This window comes from Mustela putorius, unplaced genomic scaffold (genome assembly GCF_011764305.1).
Source record: "Mustela putorius furo isolate JIRA1106 unplaced genomic scaffold, ASM1176430v1.1 tig00000585_pilon_pilon_pilon, whole genome shotgun sequence".
In the NCBI taxonomy this organism is placed as follows: Eukaryota; Metazoa; Chordata; class Mammalia; order Carnivora; family Mustelidae; genus Mustela; species Mustela putorius.
Genome location: NW_025421424.1, coordinates 654,100 through 673,803, shown reverse-complemented (window position 1 = coordinate 673,803; position 19,704 = coordinate 654,100). Strand labels below are relative to the sequence as shown.

At 39.9% G+C, this 19,704-nt stretch overlaps 1 protein-coding gene across 1 annotated transcript in view; it reads right to left on the bottom strand.

Annotated features, from left to right (window-relative positions):
* Positions 1-19,649, bottom strand: part of RNF115 (ring finger protein 115) — a 73,060-nt gene extending 53,411 nt beyond the window's left edge. Inside the window, exon 1 of the mRNA XM_004779639.3 lies at positions 19,342-19,649. Within this exon, the coding sequence (XP_004779696.1) occupies positions 19,342-19,443 (102 nt within the window). The 5' untranslated portion in view covers positions 19,444-19,649. The remainder of the gene's footprint in view (positions 1-19,341) is intronic.
* Between the last annotated feature and the right edge of the window lie 55 nt (positions 19,650-19,704).

Below are 19,704 nucleotides of genomic sequence, written 5' to 3'. Positions count from 1 at the left end.
TAAAAAAAAATAAATAAAAAGAAAACCAAAGGGCTATAAAAAGACCAATCCTTTCCAACAAGATTTGTTTGGTGAGGATACAGTCAATCCAAGAAACATTAAAATTTAATAAAATAATTGCTATAATTAATGCACACTTGGAATATAAGGAAAGGCCAGGCAAGGCTTTCTCTGAAACAGTGACTTAAATTATTAGTCTTTTGCTCCACGAGAAAGGAAATTATGGGCTAAGGATTAACACAACAGACTCTAACAGGCACAGAGGTTGAAGGGGAGTGGTCTGAATGTCAATAGGTAGGCAGGGACCACATTGTGGAAAACCTCAGATATACCATGAGCTTTAACCTATGCATCAGAAGCTCTCAAGTTTTTTTGCTCTGCTATACACAGGAAGGCTGAGAAACACTCAAAACAGGCACACTGTACACTTCAGAAATAAAATAATCTGGAGACCATATAAATCCCTGAGCCCCTCCCCCTACTCCTTCATCCGCCACCCTCCAAGCTATCAGTAACTCCATCCCTTTCTCTCCCACTAAGAAAGTTTATCTGAATACAAATGAGATTGATTTTAGAAGGCTAACCCTAAACCTATTCTAATGTCAAATGTTAAAAAGAAAAAGGGAATCAATTACAAAGTGTTGTAATTTGTCACAATCATAGGTCTGGGCCCTATGATTTCCTCCCTCTCCCTCTCGCTCATTCCCACTGTTTTAAATACCCCCTATACAGGAACATCTCCCAAACATGTATCTCCAACCCAGACCAGGTTTCTCAGTGCTCTTTCTCTCTCTTCCTTACACATACACACATACTCTGTCTCTAAAGATGTGGCATACATACCAGCTTGCTCATACTGGAAACCTGGGAGTCCATCTCCCCTATCTTCCAACAACTAATGATCAAATCTGGCACTCCTAGCTCAAACACATTTCTCAAATCTACTCCTTGCCCACTGCCACACTATCTTAACCTAAGCCAGCAGTGACCCTAGACACTGAAATACCTTCACTCTTAAGTGTCGTCCCACTTCTCTTCTAGCCTCTTCCTTATCTCTTCCACACACTGAAGTCAGAATGATTTTTAAAACATAAAAATGGACCATGTCATTTCCCAGCTTAAAACCTTTCAACTATCTCCCAAAACACCCCGAATAAAATCAAACTCTGAAACATGACCTACAAGGCCCTGATTCAGCAGGTCTCTATTCAACTGGCCCACATCACTTCATGCTACTCTCCCCCACTCAGTATATTACGGTTACAAGGGCCTTCTTTCAGTTTTTCTGCCTCATCAAGCTCATCATGCCTCTAAGCTTCCATATATATTGCTTCTGTAACTGAAACACTATTCCCTAACTTTGTGAACAGCAAGGAATTTCTAATCCTTTAGCCTCCATTTTAATGCCAAGTCATGTCTTTCATCATGGAATCTACAGTGGTTACCTCCTATTCTCTTTTTTTGTAATTGAAGAATACATAAGATATAGTATTGGTTTCAGGTGTACAACATAGTGATTCATTATACATTATGAAATGACCACAGTAAGTGTAGCTATCACCTATCAACATACAAAGTTGTTACCGTATTACTGACTATATTCCCTATGTTGGATTTCATCCCTGTGACTTACTTATTTTATAACTGTAAGATTGCACTTCTTAATCCCTTTCACCTATTTCACCCATCTTCTGATCCCCTATTATTTTCTTCCTCAGCACCTCATTCATCACTTTATAGCACTTATCACAATTTAGATGTTTTTTTTTTTTTTAAAGATTTTATTTACTTATTTGTCAGAGAGAGAGCAAGCACAGGCAGACAGAGTGGAAGGCAGAGTCAGAGGAAGAAGCAGGCTCCCTGCGGAGCAAGGAGCCCGATGTGGGACTCGATCCCAGGACGCCAGGATCATGACCTGAGCCGAAGGCAGCCGCCCAACCAACTGAGCCACCCAGGCATCCCCACAATTTAGATGTTTTTTAATGTCTGTCTCCATTCAGTAAGCTTCAAGTTTCGTAACAGAAGGGTGCAGATCTGTTTTGTTTACCAGTATATGCCTAGGACAGATAGGTTCTCAATATTTACTGACTACATGAACATGAAATTACTTGCCATATACTTCACAAATAAGAGTTAAAGTACCAGAATCTAATATAATCAGAAAACACATAGAATGGAAGTAAAGAAATAAAAGAGCTAAGAACTTTTAAAGATTTTATTTATTTGACAGAAAGAACATAAGCAGGGGGAGAGGTAGAGGGAGAAGCAGACTCCTTGCTGAGCAATGAGCCTAACATAGGGCTCGAACCCAAGAAACTAGGGTCATGACCTGAGGTGAAGGCAGATGCTTAACCAACTGAGCCACCCACATGCCCCAAAGAGCTGAAAACTTAAGAAGTTATGGCTGGATCATAAGATAATAGAGCTTGAGAGGTTTCAGAGGAAGAACTGTTCTGGATGATCATAAAGTCCAAGATATATCAATTGGCATAGGTGGCTAAAATGGAGTAGGGATGAAGATCTTTGGCGTTAAAAGGTTATTTACACTGGGGCGCCTGGGTGGCTCAGTGGGTTAAGCCGCTGCCTTCGGCTCAGGTCATGATCTCAGGGTCCTGGGATCGAGTCCCGCATCGGGCTCTCTGCTCAGCAGGGAGCCTGCTTCCCTCTCTCTCTCTCTCTGCCTGCCTCTCCGTCTACTTGTGATTTCTCTCTGTCAAATAAATAAATAAAATCTTAAAAAAAAAAAAAAGATGTATGGTGCAGAAAGAGTAATTTCAAAAGCAGATAATCACTATTGGGAAGACAAAAAAAAAAGACTCTGAAACAAGAAACGCGTTGATTTAGAGTAGAGAAAATGTACAAGTCTTCTCATCATGATCCCAGGCACAGTTCTAGGAACCAGGCTGTCAGCCACAAACAGCTCTTTCAACAGAACAGGACACTTCAGAGGTATAAACCAAATTGCAGAAGTACTATGGATTCCCTCCTATCCCTAGGTACTCCCTCCACAATCAAACCTTCCTAAATAATTCTATTTTGTTTACAAGGAAGAGAACCAAAATTCTTTCCAAATGCTTTGTAAATTATCCTTGATAAAAGTAGCTAATTATAAAACATATAGATTTCTCAGCTGTGGATTTTCTCTACTGCAATCAACATTACAGAACATACAGAGAACTTTTTCAAATTTGTAACCTCATCATTCTCTAATTATCAAAGTAAAAAGAAAAATGCCCTCTTGTTTCTTACATACTTCAATAGTCTGATCTTAGAACAAAGGTCTGTTCTTAGAAAATTATCTCACTTCCATTCTCTTGGAGGACTGAAAATCCCAAAATAACATTCTGAAGTTGCTATAGTTCCAGTTTCTAGATTTTCTTTTTAAAGGCTTGATAGCACTTGACTTAATACTGCCCTTTTTCTTCTCAATTCACACTAGTCCTACTCTTCCTAACTTCCAGCTGCATAGAGGGTGCCACTCCTTCACTCAAAAGACTCAAAAATTGTAACAACTGTTTCAAACTATCTGGAGACATCATGTGGACTTCGGGTAGAGATGAATGAAATATGACTTGCTTAAATTCATAATTATTAAAGCTGGGTTCATGTGGGCTTCTTATCCTAGTCTATTTTTGTTATGTTTAAAGCTTTTCATGATAAAGTTTTTTGTTTTAAGTTATATCAGTCTTGGTCTTCTCTTCCTCATATATTCTTTTCATTATACCACACTGATTAAATAAAAATAACTTTGCTTTTAGAGAAAGTAATAGAAACTATAATTTCCTGAGGACAGGATGAAAAAGTTTATGGTGAGGCCCAATAAGGCCTTGGAAAATTCAGCAGCCATTCAGCCCCCTCCCTCTCTCATAAAGGAGCATTATCATGATAAACACACAATCCAAGGTCTGAAACCTTCAATCTTACAGACTCAGAAATCTAAGTTAGCAGACCAAGAGAAGATCTGTCCTAAAAATTAAAAAAAGACTCATATAGGGGTGCCTGGGTGGTTCAATGGGTTAAGTCTCTGCCTTCGGCTCATGACCTCACGGTCCTGGGATAGACCCCACAAGGGGCTCTCTGCTCAGTGGGAAGCCTGCTTCCCCACCCCCCACGCCCCCAACCCCCACTCCCCACCTCCGCCTCTGCCTGCCTCTCTGCCTACTTGTGATCTGTCAAATAAGCAAATAAAATCTTTAAAAAAAGAAAGAAAAAGATTCACATAAAAACCAAATTCAGAGGCCATGTATATAAAACCCAAAATGCCATTTTACTTTACAACAGCCTAAGATACCCATCCCCACCATGAATACAAACCAGATCCTCAAAAATCAAGGACCTGGGTTTCCTCTTCCCATCGGCAGTACCAGAAGAGGATGATGTTTGCCTCTGACTTTTTTTTTCTACTCTTTTCCTGTTCACCAACAATTCCCACACCTTCTTCTAAGAGACATACTGCTTCTTCTGACAAAATATAATAAAATTACTAAGCTATGTTTTCTTAGTTACAAACACAGTTTAGTTTTACCCTATACTGATATTACAACCAGACTGGATTTTAAGTACTTATCTCAAGTCACTTCTAAAGATGGCTACTTTACATTTTAATTTCCGTAATTTTTTTCCAGGAGTGATCTTAACCTTAACTGGGGAATGTCCATGAATTAAGGTAAATTTGTAAAAGGATCAAACAGGGGATGCCTGGGTGGCTCAGTTGGTTAAGCATCTGCCTTCTGCTCAGGTCATGATCCCAGGCTCTTGGGATCCAGTCCTGCCCTGGGATCCTTCCTTGCTCAGCAGGAGCCTGCTTTTCCCTCTGCCTGCCACTCCCCCTGCTTTGTGGGCTCGCGCGTGCGCGCTCTCTCTCTCTCTCTGTCAAATAAATAAATAAATAAATAAATGATCTTTCTAAGAAAAAGTGGGGGGGGGGTGCTGTCAAACAGGAAGCAAACATAGTCTTTCTTTGCCTCTATACTCCTCCCACATCCAAATCCTGGCTTTAGAATCATTCATCCTGACATATATACATATATAGACACACACACACACACAGATATTCAGATACAAAGTTTTGAATTTTAAGCATAAGGTGCTTGTGTTAGAAGAGAAGAGGAGGGGCAAGCCCTCCCAAGGAGGATAATGATAAGCACCCACATATGTCTGGCACTATGGAAATCTCTCTTCTCTGCTTCAACATTAACACATCAAGTCACCACACTAACTACCCCCCCTCAACCAAAATACTGCCAACATACAGTCTACACAGTCACAAAGTCTTATCAAAAAAATTCATTAGGTCATTTGTATCATTTAATCTGTAGAAGAGAAGTATAACAAATCTAGGTTAATTACCCAGAATCATTGGAAATTGGAACCTTATTGTTTGTACCCAACTAAGCTGCTTCCCCTAGGGTCTAAAAGTTTATTGTATAAAACTCTAGTGAAGATACCAGTGGCAAGAACACTTGAATGAACTGCTTCAAATGTTCCACTGCCTATTCCATCTAAAAATACCCATAACCAGAAATATTTTTCACCGTTAATCGTCTGAATCAGGAACAACTCCTTAAGTATAGCCTAGCCCTGATTCTTACCCACTTTGATGAACAGCACAAGAGTACACTTGTAATACTGAAGAGAAAGGGAAACAGTAGTTTTAATGCATTATTTTCTTTTCCTTCTTATACTTCAAGATTAATTATCAAAACATATGAGGTTTTAGGACAATGAGCTACAAGCCAAGACTTATTTATACTGAGTTCCACTCTGAATTGTGCATACTCTTGAACTTTATGCAAATTTGTTTCAATATTTACTCAGAACATGAAATAGACTAGAAATTATTTCCTAATTCCCACAGCTTTGCTTTTCTTAATGTTCACTATCAGCATCTAAGTAGTTTTTAAAATCTAAAACAGAAGCTTATTTACCCAAAGATACAAATGCAGTGATCCGAAGGGGCACCTTTACCCCAATGTTTATAGCAGCAATGTCCACAATAGCCAACTATGGAAAGAGCCCAGATGTCCATAGACAGAAGAATAAAGATGTGGTGTATTTATACAATGACATACTACTCAGCCACCAAAAAAAATTGAAATCTTGCCATTTCTCAATGATGTAGATGGAAGTAGAGAGTATTATGCTATTGAAATAAGTCAATTAGAGAGAGACAATTATATGATTTCACTCATATGTGGAATATTTTTTTAAGATTTTATCTATTTACCTGACAGAGAGAAAGATCACAAGTAGGCAGAGAGGCAGACAGAGAGAGAGTGGAAAGCAGGCTCCCCGCCAAGCAGAGGGCCCAACTTGGGTCTCGATCCCAGGACCCTTGAGATCATGACCAGAACCAAAGGCAGAGCCCAACCCACTGAGCCACCCAGGTGCCCCTTATATGTGGAATTTAAGAAACAAAACAGAGGATCGTAGGAGAAGGGAGGGAAAAATAAAACGAGACAAAATCAGAGGTGACGGGGCGCCTAGGTGGCTCAGTGGGTTAAAGCCTCTGCCTTCAGCTCAGGTCATGATCCCAGAGTCCTGGGATGGAGCCCCATATCGGGCTCTCTGCTCAGCAGGGAGCCTGCTTCCTCCTCTCTCTCACTCACTCTGTCTGCCTGCCTCTCTGCCTAACTGTGATCTCTGTCAAATAAATAAATAAATCTTAAAAAAAAAATCAGAGGTGACAAACCATTACAGACTCTTAAGCAAAGGACACAAATTGAGGGTTGCTGGAGGGAAGGTGCGTGGAGGGATGGGGTAACTGGGTGATGGGCATTAAGAAGGGCACGTGATGTAATAAGCATTGGGTATTATATAAGACTGATGAATCACTGAACTCTACTTCTGAAACTAATTATATGTTATATGTTAATTAACTGAATTTAAATTAAAAAAAAAACACAGAAGCTTATTTTCTGTCTTGTCTGACAGTCAAAAACTAAGATCACAATATTTACTCATATCCTCTTGTTCATAGTCTCTTTGAGTATCATCGGGCAGAACTGTTCAGAAATTCCTAACTGGAAGGATTAGGAACACACACTGTTTTTTTTTTTTTTTAAATATTTTATTTATTTATTTGACAGAGAGAGAGATCAAAAGTAGGCAGAGAGGCAGGCAGAGAGAGAGAGGGAAGCAGGCTCCCTGCTGTGCAGAGAGCCCGATGTGGGACTCGATCCCATGACCCTGAGATCATGACCTGAGCCGAAGGCAGCGGCTTAACCCACTGAGCCACCCAGGTGCCCCAGGAACACACACTGTTAGAAACACATCACAGCTCTTACACCAGAACTCACCACACCCTGAATTTCCCGCCAGCTCACAGGTGTAGATCAAAGATACTGCTTTTTTCTAGAGACCTTTTCCATAAATCCCCTGATTATTTCTTTTCAAACCAAGGTACACTTCCTCCCTTTTCATAAGCATCAAGTATACCCCAAAACAAAGACAAAAGAACTTGAGTTCTGTCTCTAGTTCCAGCATTACCTTAGTGAAGGTAACAGGTCTTTGTGAAGACCTGTTTCTCCATCTGTAAAACTAGAGCACAAATGCTATCTCCCCCAACTCTCCTTCAGAAAAACAAGAAAGTCTTACTCTTTCATGTGGCCAACTACTCATTCAAAAAGAAGATGAAAGTTTTCAGTTTAAGCATTTTGAACTCCAAAAAATCTTAAGTGATTGTTCCCTTGACTATTAACCAGAAAGAAAACCAGTTCACAAGAAAAAAAAAAAGAAGAAAAAAGAAAAGGAAAAAAAAAAAAAAAAACATCAGGCTACAGTTAGTTTTAGTGTTATACAAGGATACCTATACAATTTAAATACTGTTTGAAGAGCTGTGATTCAGTTCCAGGCCAACAAAACTGCTTTCATTTATGGTCTCATTCCCTAAGAATAGTAACATATACAACCTTCATAATTTTGTCTCTCCATTCCAGGCCATGACTGAACACCAACAATATCAGGGACTCCAAACAGGAGTGTATAATCAATCAACCTTCTTCAGCACATTGTGTAACAAGGCAGAAAATCAGGTCACACAGGACAAAACTTTACTTGATACAAGCTTGATCAGATGAACAAGAAGCCAAATTTTCTAAGAAAAAAACAGACTAAACTACAAAAATTACCAGAGAAAAAGTTAATTTCATACAACACAATATAGCCAGAACAGATTTAGTTATAATGTTCTGTGCTTGCTGCCACTGAAGGCAGCAGGAAGAACGAAAAACCAGTGGCAAAGATATAAAATGGTAAATGATCCAAAAAGTTTGCCTTCAGCTCTGATGCATCCCACTGGTTTGGAGGAAAATTTTTATCTTCTTGCATTCAGCTTAGGCTGACAGAATCTTCTTACATAAACTGACAACATTCATTCTCCCAGAAAACATATTTGAAGCTCTCCATTCCAAACACTGAGGGAAAAGAAAGCATTCTTGGTAGGGAAAGAAAAATAACTTGGGACTAGAAGTCACTGAAATCAGGTACAAAATATATGTTTTAATGAAATCACACTTACGGAAATAAAACAAACTTTTCTGAATATCCTCATATCAGGTACTTCGCCTTGAAAGAAGAACTGAGCAATGTTTCAGAAGAGCCTAAGCAGTGAAAAGTAGTGAATGTGAACTTTAATCAAAACTGGACTGGAAGCACAGAGAAACAAACGAACTGTGTGATATTTAGCAAGTCACACTTCATTAATGAACTAGGACCTGGAACATAAAGTTTTCAATTAACTGTAGATTCTAATAAACTCCTGGAAGCAATTTTGTAGAGCATTTCTTAAACCATGTTTCACAGGATATTAAATCAGTGGTCTGTTAAGAAAAAGAAAAAACAAATCTGGAAAAGGTTGAATTAAACAATATTATTAAGTATGTTGACGGGCACCTGGGTGGCTCCATCAGCTCAGGCGGAGCTCAGGCCATGATCCCAGGGTACTGGGATCAAGCCCCACATCAGGCTCTGTTCAGCGGGAAGCCTCCTTCTCCCTCTCCCACTCACTCCCTTTGATTGTGTTCCCTCTATAGCTGTGTCTCTCTCTGTCAAATAAATAAAATCTTTGGAAAAAAAAAGTATGTTGCTTTACTGAATGATTTTTCAGAACCATTAATATACCATTCTGTATGGTCAAAGGGGAAATGGAAGAATGGAGACAAGATTTAGTATGACGCATTCTACCATGATTCTGAATTCATAGTTAAGTCTCCTGACACAAATTTTTGAGAAATACTGATTTAGCCTGATCTCCAGATTTTTAGATTCCATAAAGCAGTTCAATTTTAAAGCTTTTATTTATTTACGTAATCTCTACACCCAACATGGGGCTCAAACTCATGACCCAAGATCAAGAGTCACATGCTCTATCGACTGAGCCAGCCAGGCACCCCAAAGCAGTTCAATTTTAAAATTTAGAAATTAAGGACACACACAAGACTGTCAACTCTATTTTGCCAAGTAAAAACATTTTTTTAAAAAATCATCAGCTACTATCATCATTTCATTTTTAAAAGTATCAGTTTAGGAACACTTGGGTGCCTCAGTCGATTAATTACCTACCGAGGCTCAGGTCATGATCCCAGGTCCTGCCTCAGGCTCCCTGCTCTGCAGGGAGCCTACTTCTCCCTCTGCCTGCCACTCCCCCTGCTTGCACACACACTCTCTGGCTCTCTTGCTCTCTCTCTGACAAATAAATAAATAAAATCTTTAAAAAAAAAAAAAAAGTATCAGTTTAAAATCCAAAAGGAATAAAGGCCTTTAGATTACATTACATTAAGTAAAACCCTTTTAAATAAAATAATTTAGCACCATCCTCCTTTCTACCATGTGCCCACAAGAGCAATCTCTGAACCTCTGATGGATACCTCTTCATCTAAATAAAATAGTATAGACATTCCATCAGTGAGGTAAGAGAACTTTACAAATATGATCTAGTTCACTTTCAGGAACTCTCAGGTCAGTAGAGATCACATACAAACTGGCTGACAAAAGCAGTCATTGAGCTTTACAAAGTAAGAGAATAATGAATTAACTGAAGAACTTTAAAAAATAAAAGAAACAAAGATTTTATAAGAAAAGACCTGAAAAAGAAATTATCCCAGGCCAAATTTACCTGTCAAAGAATCCCAAGTCTTCAAAACTTGAGGTTTTACTTTATTCAATCAACATTACCAGCAATAAGAGTATACGGTTTTTTTCATTTAACAAAGGAAAATCTCAGCATTGCTTTATATTATGATGTCCTCAATCCTAACATTTTCAAGATTGTTCATTATCATCAAACAAGATAATATACTTTGTAACTTACAAAGGAGAATCATTTCAGAAGTAAAATCTATATCCCAGTAAGAATAATTCAGTGGGGGAGTCAGGGGGTGGAGAATTCAGTGGGTATCACATGATCTATGTGGAAAACTACAGAACAAAATTCCTTCATACAAAATCCAAAAATACACAAAAGCTCAAATCACTAACCAACAGAGAGGAATAAACACAACTACCTCATTTTACAAACAAGGAAAACTAAGGCCCTTGAAAGACTCAAAAATAGGGCGTCTGGGTGGTTCAGTCATTCTGCCTTCAGTTCAGGTCATGATTCCAGGGTACTGCTCGCTCAGCAGGGAGTCTGCTTGTCTCTCTGCCTCTCCCCCTGCTCATGCTCACGTGTGTAAGTGTGTGCACTCTTTGTCTCAAATAAATAAATCATAAATTTTAAAAGCCAATCAGCTGCTCATATGGAGGACAGGTAACTGGGAAGCTCTTCTACTTATAAACTGTCAGATACACAAACAAAGCTACATTCAAAAAACAAGAGGCTCAACTCTGTCTAGCCCCTACCTAATGATAAGTGGTTTATTAGACCCCTGCTTTGAGCCAAACTTTTATTCAGTGGTCTACAGGTCTGTGCTTTATTTTAGTGTGTTGTATGAACACTAGTACCCCCATGATTTTCAACATGTATAAAACCAGAAAGTGGTATGAAGAAAAGGCCCCCAATTACAATTCCTTCATTCAACAAATGCTTATTGAATGAATACTACACACCAAGCACCATTCTAACCACTGATGAATATGGAAATGGCAATAATAAGAGTGGTAAGGAAGTAAGAAATTTAAAGGTATACAGGAGGAACTGTCTAAAAGAAAAATAAACCAAATCTAAAGGACAAACTCTGAATCTTGGCAACATGTGCTTTACTTACTGCACTAACATAGGAAATAATAAGTAAGAGAAAAGAAGAGTAAACATAAAAGGGGAAAATATTTTCCTGTATACTAGAAGGTATTCTTAATGAGGAAAATACAATCATCTAGGGGACATTCTGGATATCTCTTGAAGTGTTCTAGCTGTCACAGCAATTTAAAAATTTATTGTCCATTTAATGGACAGAGGGAGGAACACACAGAAAACTGCAGCACAAATAAATGTTTCTATTCTCAAACTTCATACGGATAGTTAAGTAGATTTAAAAAACACCTTTTTCAAAGCCTCAGTCCTACCTTCATTTTATAGATAAACACCAAGTCTTTCTGCATAATTTTAGTCTGCACTAAATGTCCAGAAAAACAACTCAGAGTAAAAAAAGGGAAAATTATACTTTATTTGTACCTTTTCTAAGAATTGTTCACCGTTCTGATGGTTTACTTTTCATGGCATGAAAGTTGCAAATACCCTTATAACATCTACTCAGGTAGTTGTTATGTAAATGTTTGGTGCCAGTACCTACCACATTATATATATCTTCCTGTTATGGACAACTGAGTATTTACAGACTGAAATGTGTAACATTTTGTCATGAATAATTTTCTTTTTATTTATTCTTTATCTTACAGCTAATTTTTTTTAAAAAAACTGTATGTGTAGGAAAGTTGTGCTATGTGAATTTCATTAAAAGGAGCATTTCAAAATATTTATTATAAAATGAGGGCACTGGGTCTAATAGGTCTGAGAACCACAAGGCCAGAAGATCAGCATCACTGTAGGATACCTGCAGGTCTCAGTTAATCCAGAAAAAGGCATTAAAGAGCATGTAACTATGGGACTTTTCTCTTTATTTTGACAATATATATTCTAAGCATGGAAAAAAGTAACCATAATGAAACCTCTACTGGAAGATAGTTCTCTGGATTTAAAGTCTGTTCAAATCTAAACAATATCAAAGACAATGACAAAGAGGTAAACAAAGAATACCTTGTCTATAAGAACTTCTCTGTGACACTTGCTGAAACTGTCAAGGAGAGAGATTACCTATCTTAAAACAGATTTTCAAGGAAAACAAAACTAAATGGCCTATTTGGGAAAAGAGGCCGGACAAGCAATTTAACATATAAGAAGTGCTCAGCTAAAAATCATGAGAACCAACTTACTCCTGTTTGATACACATTCACCTTGACACTTCTAAGGAATTTTGACTTGCTAACGTTTGAACTTAAAAGTAGAATTAAAGAAAAAATCTTTCAGAATCTAACCTAAACTTCTGGAAGAAAAACTACCTAAAATGTTTCTACTATGGCAAAGACCCTATTTCCCGACCAAGGAAAGTATTTGCTTGTTCCTATAATACCTTTCAATCCAAGACTACATAACTCTATTTCTCTGAATGCTCATTCAGGCTCCCAGTAACACCTCAATATTATTTTACAATAGTATATACTAAGGTAAACAGAGAGGGTCAGGTGACTCAGCTCTAATGACCAGTATCAGAATAAGGACTGATCATTCAATTCACCCTCTGAGCCAAGAGTTTAAAGTAACTAAAAGTTTGGGACGCCAGGGTGGCTCAGTGGGTTAAGCCTCTGCCTTCGACTCAGTTCATGATCTCAGGGTTCTGGGATTGAGCCCCTCACCGTGCTCTCTGCTCAGTGGGGAGCATGCTGCTCCCCCTTGGCCCCCCGCCCCCCTCCACCGCCTGCCTCTCTGTCTACTTGTGATCCCAGTCAAATAAATAAATACAATCTTTAAAAAAAAAAAGAGAGAGCGAAAAGAAACTAAAAGTTTAAACACAAAATCTCCTGAGTTCATGAAACTTCTAAGAGAGCTGTAAGAGAAAGAGAAAAAGTAAAACCTGATTAATGCTAAGATGAACTACAAAGAAACTAAGTTAGCTTACTGTCTGCTTTTTGATTTGTTTTCAAACTGGAATTTCCAGATGTCTTCCTGAGTTACAAGCGATGCTACTACCTCAATTAATTCCCAACTGACAAAAAAATGTGGATACTTTTCTTTTAGAAGTTGCCCTACAGTGTGTAACCTGAGAGGAGTGATCCAATTCCTCTGGTCTCAGTAACCACAAGGAGAGAAAATGACCCTAACAGATACAGCTATCATAGAATAGCAGCCACTAACTACTGTTCTAAATAATCCCTCCCATCAGGGCTTTGGCTAAAATTATATGGTCTCAATTATCGTACTGAAAATTCTCATCAGTATCCCAAAATTAGAAATCAAAGCCACATCAGAACAAAACCTTACACACCACAGATACAAGAGAACAATCTCTTTATCTTTCTACACCAGGATTCTTCAACCTCAAGTCTCTTATGATTTTGGGCCCAATAATTCTTTCTTGTGGGGGTTTGTCCTGTGCATTATGTAGCATGTTAACAGCATCCGTGGCCTCTATCCACAAGACGACAGGAACAATTCTCCCTCCTACGTCCTGCAATCCTGACAACGAAAAATGACTACAGACATTACCAAAGGTTCTCCTGAGGAGAACACTGCTTCCAGTTGAGAACCACTGTTTTAAGCTATCTCCTTTCTTGTTCATTATTAGGCTGTGAAAAGATGGGAAAAAAAGTCAGCATTCACAGGCTTATTCTTAGACCCCTTCTAATTTGACTATAGAGAATTAGAAGGAATCCACATCTTCTTTCCTTTTCTAATAAGATAGATGTCTGAAAGACCTTAGCATTTCCTCCCTGAATGTACCTAAAGGTCATAAAAAGCCAAGTAAACATAAAGAAACATGAAGTGTTAGCATTCAACTGGTACTTCCCAAAAAGTACAAGGGATTTTATCTGCAGTGAGTTTAAGATTTTTGTTCTTCCTCATACTAAAAAAAAAAAAAAAAAAAAAAAATCCCACAGATTTCCCCAGTACCTACATGTCTACATATCAGAATTTCAAGGCCAGAACTAGCCTTCTACTTAGAAGAATACGTATTTCTTGTTTCTAGATCCTGGCAGGGAATATATTTACTAACACTGTATATTCAAACTTCACATAGTAGTACCTATATTTTGTACCACTGGAACCAGTTTGATAAAGATCTCACAACACTAAAGCCACTACTTTTAAATATAACTCATCACATCGTTCAAGCACAGTACCAGATAGATGTTAGAAAATCAAGCAGACTTTTTAGCTGGTGAACCACCAACAGGAGAATATAAGATATCTTATTAATTCAAACCTCTCTAGCCCAGCTCAAAACACTAAATTCCTACCCCAAGTTCAATAACATTACTAATATTACTTGGATACTGCTCTGTTACCTTTCAACAAATAATGCAACCTAAAAAGCAAGATCAGTGAGCTTAGAGTTTTAAGAATCACAAAGTCCTTTAGAAATGTACTTAAACAAAATTTTTTAATTAAAAAAATGAAATTTACTTTTTAGCTTCTCTTACTATGGGGTGCTTAGAAAGTTTTCCTGTATTTGGGGCACCTGGGTGGCTCAGCTTGTTAAGCATCTGACTCTTGGTTTTGGCTCAACTCATGATCTCAGAGATCCAGCCCTACCTCAGACTCTTCACTGAGATACTCTGCCTCTCCCTCTGCCCCTCCACCCATTTACAAGTGCGTTCTCTCTCTCTCTAATAAAATCTTTTCTTTAATAATGTTTTCCTGTAGTAAAGTCATTACAAGCACAGCACAATGATAGTCACTTGTATAGCACCTGGTAACGAACCAAAGTAGATAACAACTTATTATAAGGATAACATTTTATTAGACCAAAGGTGAATAATAAGGAGATGTGTGAGAGAAAGAGAAGCCTTTTAGTTCCTTCAGGGAGAGTCTCAGAGGTGAATAATTCCTTGACAGCCCTTAATTAGACTGGTCTCTGAATTTGGATACTCTGATCTCCATAAAACACTTTAAGAATCACCCTAGTCCATCAATACCAAAAATAGTTTACTCTGCATATGATTTATCTCACCCATTTAATGAACACTCTACCAGATGCAATCTCTGGCCTTGATTTAAAAGGGGGACAGTGTAGTGTAGGGATGTAATTACATTGCATGACACAGCCTTCTATGGTACTACTCGGTCATCCCTCAATATAGCATAGTATCTCCATCAGTCTTGGCTTCACATTGTCTTTCAAGAGAGGACAGTAAAGTGAGGTAGAAGCTTCTGCTATGTTTTTTGTTTGTTTGTTTTGTTTTAAAGATTTTTATTTATTTGACAGAGAAAGCCACAGCAAGAGAGAGAACACAATCAGGGGGAGTGGGAAAGGGAGAAGCAAGCTTCCCGTGGAGAAGAGAGCCCGATGTGGGGCTCGATCTCAGAACCCTGGGATCATGACCTGAGCCGAAGGCAGATGCTTAACCAACTGAGCCACCCAGGCACCCCAACAGAGATTCTTTTTTGATATCTAATGATAACAGTACCACTGAATATATTTTCATTCTAAAATTATCTTGATTTTTCATTTCTTTGTATCTTTTTTCTAAATGAATATTTTGTTCTCTTATCTGGGAGGATCCAAAGTGAAAACACACAAAGTTAAAATGGATAGATCAGGATTAGCAGTAAGACTTGTTATTTCACCAAATTCATTCAACTGAATGTGACTTAACCTACATAGCATTAGGCATATCCCATTCCCCCTCAGAAGTTATAACCAAAATTATTTCTTTTAATACAGACACTAAAGTTAGTTGGGCCTGAGAATCTTTCAGAGTAGTAGAAATGACAAGAAAAACAATAACCCAAAACGTTAAGGGAACAGTTTCAGGGCTGAACCACTGGGTAAGCTATTGCTATTACCTGCACACACTTGTGAATGTATCAAGAAGTGCTATACCCTAGAAACTGGGGAAGGGAGAAGAAATAAGAGTTCCAAAACCCTGCAACTTAATCCCACTGAACACCATTATGATTCTACAGGGGCCTAAACTGGCAAAGAGATGAGATGGCTCTAAAGCAAGCAGTCCTTCCCATTGACTGGGTGAAGAAAGTCACCTGGAGGGGCACCTGGGTGGCTCAGTGGGTTGAGCCTCTGCCTTAGGCTCGGGTCATGATCTCAGGTCCTGGGATTGAGCCCCACACCTGGGCTCTCTGCTTGGCAGGGAGCCTGCTTCCCCCTCTCTCTCTGCCTGCCTCTGACTACTTGTGATCTCTCTGTCAAATAAATAAATAAATAAATCTTTAAAAAAGAAAGAAAGAAAGAAAGCCACTTGGCAATATAGCTCATTAAAAGCTGAGAGTAAAAGTCAATACTCTACCTCTCATATTCAGAGAGGATAGCACTCAGGAATAACTGACTGTTCTTGTGATCCAACTAGCACGAGACTAAGCATCCTTTTGAGATGCAAATTATATCAACACAAAGACAAACTTTATTCCAGATAACCTGGGTCCGGCTACGCTCAAAAAGACATTTGGTTTCCCATCACATTCATCCAGTTCAAGGCACACCTACTATATGCTGAGTACTTACAGTGAAGGAAATCTCAAGTTCAAATATAAAATTACTTTTATAAAACTCTTCATTTTTTTCCTATACATATGAAAAGCATATTACTGACTTACCAGTGTTGGGCTGGTTTTTCAGTAGCAGAGTCCGATTTAAACTGAGCCAGATACTTATCTGATCTGATCACTCTTAAAACCAACATGTTCGGGGCACCTGGGTGGCTCAGTGGGTTAAGCCTCTGCCTTCAGCTCAGGTCATGATCTCAGGGTCCTGGGATTGAGCCCCGCATCGGGCTCTCTGCTCAGCAGTGAGCCTGCTTCCTCCTCTCTCTGCCTGCCTCTCTGCCTGCCTCTCTGCCTACTTGTGACCTCTCTCTCTCTGTGTCAAATGAATAAATAAACTCTTTAAAAAAAAAAAAAAACCAACATGTTCAAGGTGACAGCTTAGGCTTAAGGATCTAGAAACAGCCATGAAACAAAATAAAACTTGTCTCATGTGTGAATCAAACTATAACCCTGACTTCACTGCACCTTTTCCTAAAAATGCATGACAACAATGATTTATTAAATGTTTCTTCCTTCTTACTCAATTTACTCTTTTCTACAGTCTGTGCTATTCTCAATCTGAATTCTACCTATCTTTCAAAACCCAATTTAAATCCTATCTCAACTGTCACTTCCCTGATTTCACATCACCAATGCTACTGTATCCCCCTCTCACTGAATTCTAAACCACATACTATCCATCCTCATCCACCTGTGTTGTTACTTTTTCCATATTTGTCTTGTCTTTCCAATAAAATTTTGAGGTTCTGAAGGGCAGGAACCACATATTCCTTGGTGCTGCCTCCAGGACATTCAGCTGAGAACTTTGTATGTATGCAGGAAGTATTCAATTTACACATCAAGCATGACAGATAATAAATGAGACTAAAAAGTTCAAGAACTTCTCCTCTGGGCATCAAACTAAGGCTTATAAAAACACCCACCAAGTCTTTCAAACTATCCCTTTTCAAGAGCACGAGGTGGGAACTTGAGATGTTAAGAAGAGAAGATATATTAAGTTGTGGGGAGTTAGACCATTTTCTCACTCTTAAAGACAAACAGTGAACAGCACAAAAGATCAGAAGACAGCAGTGTTCAACAGGGCATCACATTCAGCATGTCAGTGGTCACACACATACTGGCTGAATTCCCAGACTCCCTTTCTGTGGTTAGAGAGTTCTGGAGGCTCTGGTGTCCGCTGGCAAAACAAAAAACAAAAAAACAAAAAACAAAAATCAAGGCACCTACTCTTCCTAGCACTGAAATATAGCAAAAATTGCGCATACGCACTGAGTGGATTCCACAAGCAAAAGTAAAACAGCACATAGATGAAACTATGACCCTGGAGGGTGTGGGGCAAACAGAGGAAAGAAAATGCCATAAAAGCCTAAAAAAAACCAGAACTTTTGGGTGAAAAAGGCTATTAAAATACTCGTGAGACACTGAATTTCTAGACTCCATTTGTGTTTCTAAGGAGCAAGACACCACTGCAGACACCTTCAGGAGGATTTCTCATGGACTGTATCTGAGACAGTAAATAACAGAGGTGAGTTGTTACGTAGCCACCTTGTCTTAAGGCTGAACCTGGATTATTTCCAAGGAAAAGGACAATTATAGCTAATTCTAAAGACGGTTGGCCAAGGGTAGACTGAACATTCACCGTTCTGGGTTTCCCTGCAGTAGCTTGTAATCCAACCCAAAAGAGCTGGGTTTGGAGTGTTGTAGCCGGAAAGCCTGCTGCAGAAGCACATTCTTCACAACGGTAGCACCACCTCTCCAGGGACTAACAGACAACCTGGCAGAAACTGGTAAAACCCAATTTTATGGCAAGGATCCAGTCCTCAGCATTCTGGCCTGGATCTTTTTATTACGTGAAGAGACAGAACCCAGGAAGGGCAGGTAAGGGAGGTAATGTTAAAGACACTGGCAGCAGGACAACCAAAACAACCAAGTTGCACCAGTATGTCCTGCCTTCTTCCTAAACCCATTTCCTTCAATAGTAACAGGGAGCACAGGCACTCTGCAAGTCGTTAGTATACTTATTTTCACTTTCACAAGAACCCTAGAAACCACGGAAGAGCAAATCCTCCTCACCTCCCTACAGTTATCTTCCAACCCTCTCTTTCTCTCCTTTCTTCTTTCCTTCCCTAGAGACAACCGGACAGGGACAATCTTCAGCAATCCGCTATTTGGCTCCACTGGGGATGGGGGAGGGGGATCTGGTTAAAAGTGGAAGAGGCCTCAGGGGAAGGTGAGAAGCAATTGAAGAGAAAGAGTATCGAGAGGGGGAAAGGGAGGTCAACGTGGGAAGGAGACATGGTGAAAAAGAGTGAAAGAAAACTGAGGGGAGAGTTGTCAGAGAACTTGCTAGGAAAGACAAAAAGATGGAGGGGGATAGGTAAAGGGCGGTAAGGGAGTGAGGGGCAGGTGGAACATCAGAAGTGGGGGAAGTGGGCTGGGCGGGAGTTCCGGAATCAGGGCCGGGACGCCCGGGATTTGGGGCCAGCGACCAGAAAAGTGAGCAGAGGATATCAGGGAGACGGGTGTCAGAGAAATCAGAGCTGTGCGAGAACCTGAAGACCCATTCGGGGACTTCGGGGCAAAAAGTCAACGCGGATACCTAAGCGCAGAGGGCACGGGGCTCTTACCGGTAGTTTGGGGCTGACCTCGCCCTTGCAAAAGTGGCAGAAAAACCGGTGCGCGGCAACAGCGGCGCCTGCGCCCGCCCCGGCCGCCGAGGCCTCCGCCATCTTTCTCTTCCGCCGCGGCTGTCCGAGAGGGCAGCGGCCGGTCCCTTGTCAGGCCGCTACCACCCGCCTGCGGTAGCCGCCTTGGCCGCCGCCGCTTCCTCAGCGCGGCCGACCGCCCCAGAGCCCGCGTCGGTCACGTGAGCCCGCCGGGCCCAGCGAGCCGGCGGCGCGGACGGCGACCCCGCGGCCCGCCTCCCAGCACCAAAGAGGCGCAGGAAGGAGAGTCCGCCCGCCGCAGCCCGCCCGCCGGCTCTTCAGACA